Source organism: Phaseolus vulgaris, chromosome 3 (assembly GCF_051622355.1).
Source record: "Phaseolus vulgaris cultivar YP4 chromosome 3, ASM5162235v1, whole genome shotgun sequence".
Taxonomy (NCBI): Eukaryota; Viridiplantae; Streptophyta; class Magnoliopsida; order Fabales; family Fabaceae; genus Phaseolus; species Phaseolus vulgaris.
Genome location: NC_143500.1, coordinates 48,009,954 through 48,016,106, shown reverse-complemented (window position 1 = coordinate 48,016,106; position 6,153 = coordinate 48,009,954). Strand labels below are relative to the sequence as shown.

At 30.0% G+C, this 6,153-nt stretch overlaps 1 protein-coding gene across 1 annotated transcript; it reads left to right on the top strand.

Moving 5' to 3' along the window:
- Positions 1 to 4,687: 4,687 nt before the first annotated feature.
- On the top strand, positions 4,688 to 6,153 carry LOC137805955 (EPIDERMAL PATTERNING FACTOR-like protein). Its single transcript, XM_068605832.2, has 3 exons — positions 4,688 to 5,408; positions 5,500 to 5,534; positions 5,641 to 6,153. The coding sequence occupies exons 1-3, from the start codon at positions 5,300 to 5,302 to the stop codon at positions 5,884 to 5,886; spliced, it is 390 nt and encodes a 129-aa protein (XP_068461933.1). The 5' UTR covers positions 4,688 to 5,299; the 3' UTR covers positions 5,887 to 6,153.

The following is a 6,153-nucleotide window of genomic DNA, read 5'->3' as shown; positions in this document are numbered from 1 at the left end:
TTAGTAATTATCTTTTTTCTTATTAGTAGTTATTATTAGGAAGGACCTGGTTGCAAATATTTTTTTATGCATACCATAAATTGTAATTTTTTATTTGTATTTTAAAAGTATATAGGTTTAACAGAAGTTTTAAACTTAAACTGTAAATAATAGTTTACACATATACTGAAGCAACATATGAACTCTGATTCTAATTTTTTTTTTCTAAATCGTCAACTTTGAAATCAATTTTTCAAATGAATTTTAATCTCTAAAACTTTCAGATCAACTGGTTTTCGTGAATTGAATGGATAACGATTGGAGTTTACATAGTCATGATGTAAATTGGGTTCGATTTCCTCTTGCATTAAAATATTTATATTAATTTTAATAATAATAATAATAATAATAATAATAAATAGTAATAAAATAAATAAATAATATTAATTTTTTAAAAATTAATAATAATAACAAATAGTAATAAAAATAAATAATAATAATAATAGTAAATAATAATAATATTATTATTATTATATATTAATATACAAATATTAATAATAAATAATAACTTTAAATTGACAATTCTAAAATAATCCATTTTGGGTGATGATGGTGCTGATGTGATGAGAACAAAATATTATATATTTCATTTTAAAAGTAAAAGATTTTTAAAATAGGTAATCTAAAAAAAAATAATGGTTTGACATTCGCAAACGATGGTTAATTTGATTAAATTTTTAGGATTGAATTTTTTCTTTTTATCGTCTTTATAAGAGTTACGTACATTAGATGATTTTTTATTTTTTTTCGATTTAAACTCGAATGTACTTGTTTAGATTATTTATGAAAGTTTTTTTTCACATGGGTTTGATTTAGTACCTTATTCTTTTGTTTTCTTTTTTGATTTATGTGATGTCATATAGTATGAATTTTATAAAAAAAAATCAAATTTAGGTCAATCAACAACAACCTAATCTCTGTTATCTAAATTGAACAAATAACAATTAGAGTTCATCTAGTCACTCATTCATCTAATCACAGGCAGTTATGGTCCATTCACAACTTATTCCTAGTATTCCTGATCTTGTGTGATTGTTGTTGATCATATTTAAGTAGAGTTGAATGTTTAAAAAGAAGTTCATAATTTTATGATAATTGGAAGTTTACATTTTCATTGTGTTTCTTTTGTACGTTAGATTTAAATTAGATATGTTTTTATTGTTGTGGTAATTGATATTGAGTTTATTTTCTATCTTTACGATATTGTATGCATTATAGCCTTCTAGTTTTTGGTGATTTTTTTCGTTAGTTTGAAATGATTTTTCTTTTATTCAGTTTGACATACTTTATGTGTTTCCATGTTATGTGTTATGAACATGTTAAATGTGTCTGCAGTGCAAATTCACAGCTGTAAAGAAAACTTTTAGATGTGATACTAATAAAAAAAGAAAAAAGAAAAAAAAAACGTACAAAAAAAAATAATTAAAAAGCTATTTGTCATTATTTTTATAATTATATACCAAAAACACTTCCAAATTTTTTTATTATGATTATTTATTACAAATAATTATCTTAAATAGTAAAAACTAAAAAATTGGTTAAGAAAGATAAAAATGAAAAAAAACAGAGGTAAAAAAAACACATAAAAGAGTTTCAAAAGTGAATCTCTATTATTATTAATTGTTAGAAATATGAAGAGAGTATGTCATAAGAAATCAAATTACCTATTGCATTTAGTTGTTTCACATTTGTTTCTCATCAACAAAAAAAAAAATATAGATTAAAAATGTTTTTTAATTATTTTCATTTTCATTTTAAGAAAAAATTGTAAAATTAATTACTTTTAAAAAAATGTGTTGGGTATATGATGCTTAGGGTAAACATGTAAGCTAAAAAGTGTAATACTCATTTCTTTTTTTTTTCACCCTCTTTACCAGATGCATGTTTTAAACTATCAATTATTATACCTAACATTTTTTTTCGTAAAAGTAATTAAATAATAGCACAGATATTCCTTAAAAGGAATATAAAAATTTAACTCATGTCAATTTTCATTGATACGACACACTGCGGGGCAAATAATGCAATAGTAATTTAGATCCAGGCATAGTTTGGTGCTTTTCTGTTTGCTATAATCTAAGAGAAGGTTCGCAAGAAAAAAAAACATACATGCATATTTTTTAAGAAACAATTTTAAAACGAATCATTGTTTTAAAAAATAATAATAAAATATAGCCACATGTCAATATTGGATATATTGCTATAATTCAACATCTAATTTTTCAGAATTGGATGTTCAAGTGAGATTCCTTACCCAAATTTTGTATCCTCGCTAATTTCGTAAAAAGTACTGTAAAATCTAGTAAAAAGTAGAGAAAATTAAACAATAAAATAAACTGTTCATTGAACTGATAAATCTATTAATTAAAAATTTAATGATGTATTTATAGTTGTTTTTACAGTATTTATAGTCGACTCCTATTCATTAAACGACATTTTCATGTTTTTATTATAATAAGAAATATTAAAACAACATAATATATGTAACTTGAGAAATACTTTTAGATTTTAATATAATATACCAAGTAATCTTAGAAAAGCAAAATAATTTTTTGTAAATTGCCATCATTAAACTTTGAGCTTCGGTTTAAAGTCTTCCACTTTTATGTTTGGTCTCAATTTGGCCTACACTTACGTTGGACACACAAGAAAACATTGGAGCCATTTCTTCCTGCACCCATGTTTTCAACCTGTACCCCTTGGGGTAATGAAATGATCATCTTACCCTTACTAAAATACATAGTATAAGCCTAAATTCTCTCATTTCCCTACTTCATATTATTGTCTTTCATATACCAAGCGCCACCCTATATCACTGCTTCTCAAATTTTTGGTTGAGATCTTCTAATGAAATCGTTTGTCGTTGTCAAAAATTACTTTCAAGACTCATTGTCTCGTGTCGTTTGAAGAGGTTAGTTTTTTATAAAAGAAAATGTATTCTCACTGTTGTGCATGACTATTATAGATTGGATATTTTAGGAGTTTTTCAACCGTCACAATTCAGAATTTATTTTCAATATTTGTTTATATTTCATATTGTATAATTTGGAATGCATTTTTAAATTTAGAAATGTATTTGGAATACACAATCCAAAATATATTTCCTTATTCAAAATACATTTCAGATTGTACAATTTGGAATGCATTTTTTATTTTTAGAAATAACTTTGATTTATACTTACAAATACCTATATTTTTTTATTAGAATCGAGAGGAATTGAAGTTGGTCTCCCATGGTTGGAAGTTAAGTAAGCTCGGGATGCCTTATCCACAAACTGAGGTTGTCTTGCTTAACTCTGGATTGTTGACGTTGTGCAAAATCAGTTATCAGAGATGGGTGATAAGGGGTTGATTTCAACCTTTGTAGAGAGGTGACACTGAGACACCAACACTTTCCACCTTCTTGTTAGTGAGATGACAATCACCCTGTATGATCAGTCGACATTGCTCCAAATCCCCATCGTGGGATAGTTTTGTACATATCCAATGTTGGATTTTACAACAACTTCAACAATCTTGGTTGAGTTACTAGGGATATGGACTTAGGTAGTTCAACAATAGAGATAGGCACTATCGTGATACACATGTGAGACTTAGTTGGATTCACAAGGTATTTAAGAGTATTGTGTCTATCAAAGATGAGAGTCTCTTGTGAATGCTTATTTGTTGCATCTTGTGAAATGCAGAACATTGCTAATAAAAGTAAAACATCAATTAACATATCCTACTTGCAACTGTTCAACAATTTACGGATGTCTCGTGGATACTCATGGAGAGTTGTTGCCATAATTCATATAGGAAAAGTATTGATCGGCCTGAAAAATCCAATCTAAAGGTTCCAAACCATTAAAAAAAGCTAGGGGCGATTTGGAAGGGTGAAAAGTAGGAGATGGTATGTGATTTTTTAGATTGGTAAAGAGTATAGCAAAAGTGTGGTGAAAATGGGAAGTGATATGTGTGTAAGAGGAATTAGGGCAGGGTGGGGGAGAAGCGAAGAAAGTGTTGGTGGGGTGTGGGAAATTTATTATTATAGTGGAAATGCTATGAAGTGGTGGGGGTGGTGAAATATGTTAAGTAACTATAAGAAAATATGACACTCCATAAGGGGATTAGTAGTAATGGAAAGAGCGAGGTAAAGATTTTGGAAAAAATCTGATGAGGGAGAAGTGGTAATAACAATGTTGATCGTAGATGACGTAGGGTAAATTGGAAGAACATGAAAGAACCTTAATTTTTTAATGATTCATTGATTGTCTGGAAAGTATCATGAAGGATCTCCATTATTTGTTGGAGGAGCTTGTGCCTCTTGTCTTGAGCCTCCATGTAAGTCTGCATCGTCATGAGGAACTCATGAATTACTTTGACCACATCATTTTCATCTTTGTAGATGGTTTGAGAGGTAGATAAGTAAAAACACCAAATTTGTTAGGGGCTACTATTACTTTAGATATTACTTTAGAGAGATCAATACTCAATAGAAAATAAAAGACAAAAATGATAAAATGTACTCTTGATTCATTGTCCTAACTTTGTAGTAGAAAGTGATTGATATAGTGTGGGCACAATTGTACTAGGTTTTGTTCCAATAAAAAAAAGTTCATAATACTTATAAATTTTAATTAAAAATATGATCCTTCATCCCACAGAGCCTTGTGTTTGTTGGATCCATAAATCAGAGGGCTCATACCATAAACGAAGAACTGAAAATCCCTAGTTGTAGTTGCATGTCTGTTAGTGGGAACTTGTCCCTCACACCTTGTAAAATTTGTGGCGTTTTGCTGTTTGTGGTGCTCTATGTCCTTCATATCATCTACTTGCAGTTCTCAGGGTTGTGAGGCTTCTTCTTTCGAACAATTATTATACAATCTCTGGTTGTTGTTTGAGTAGGGGCTCGCCAACCGAAGGACAAGTGTTTCCCTTTTCGGGGGTCCTCCTTTTCTTCCACTTCTGAAATTTTCTCAGTTGTCTTTCCATGTTCCATCACCTCAACAATGTAAACAAATCTTGGCAAAATATTATTTGCTAGTTGTTATGGTGTCATTCAGTTACTGGTATTCATTTCATCCCATTAATTTCCTCCATTCCCTCAGTTACTAAATAGTAAATCATCTTTGTCTTCTATCAAGTCTTTTCTCTCCTCCTATCTCTCTTTTTTCCCTCCCTATAATTAGCACATTCTCTCGCTCAAGTCCCCTCTCAAGTCCCTATAATTAGCACCTTCCCACGCTTATACAAGTTTCATACTTCCCTTTTCCTTAAAATGGGCTTTGATCACCATGTCATTTGTGGTCAAAGACTTGGCTTCCTTTGCATTTGTCTTTTGTTTCTGATTGTTTCAAGCTGGATCCAGAAGGGGTTGGTTATTGAAGGTAAATGATCACTTTCCAAACCTTTTGAGTGCAAAGTAAGTTGAAACCAACTCTAACTATTATTGTTGTTTTTTTCTCTTTGTTCTAACAGGTAGAATGACTAAAAAACTAAGTGATTTTCATCAGGTAAAACTTCGCTTCCCTAGCAAACGTTTTCATTTCTCTGTTGAACTGATCGATACAGGGAAATACTTTTTTTTTTTGTTTACTGGAATGATGATAATTTCTGCAGATAATAAGTGATGATAAAACTCTACTGAGGCCAAGAATAGGGTCAAGGCCACCAAAATGTGAGAGAAGGTGTAGATCATGTGAGCACTGTGAGGCACTTCAGGTGCCCACAAACCCCCAAGCGCAGAACAGAAAGGAAAATTCTTTGAAGTTTTCTTCAGTAGCATATGCCAGGGTTGGTAGTAGTTCCAACTATAAGCCCATGAGTTGGAAGTGCAAATGTGGGAACCTCATTTTCAACCCCTGAATCCCATTGTATCACAATTAGTTCTTTCATATATCAAGGATAATATCAATTTGTCAATTCTGTAAATGATTATACACGCTTAACTGATTCTATCCTTTTCAGATTTTAGGAGCCTTTTATAGTTTATAGTTTTTTCCTCCCATTCTCCTCTCTCTTAGGAACAAGTTTTTCTCTAATTTACTTTGTAAATTATGTCATAGCACCGAATGCTCTCTCCTTTATATAGCTTTATTCGTTCTAACATTTCAGAGCTAGTGAAATGTGAAA

Excerpts from the sequence above, each read along its gene's own strand:
- LOC137805955 (XM_068605832.2), top strand. The coding sequence starts at position 5,300 with ATGGGCTTTGATCACCATGTCATTTGTGGTCAAAGACTTGGCTTCCTT. Across the intron at positions 5,409-5,499 it reads GAAGGGGTTGGTTATTGAAG|GTAGAATGACTAAAAAACTA; the intron begins GTAAATGATCAC and ends TTGTTCTAACAG. Across the intron at positions 5,535-5,640 it reads AACTAAGTGATTTTCATCAG|ATAATAAGTGATGATAAAAC; the intron begins GTAAAACTTCGC and ends TAATTTCTGCAG.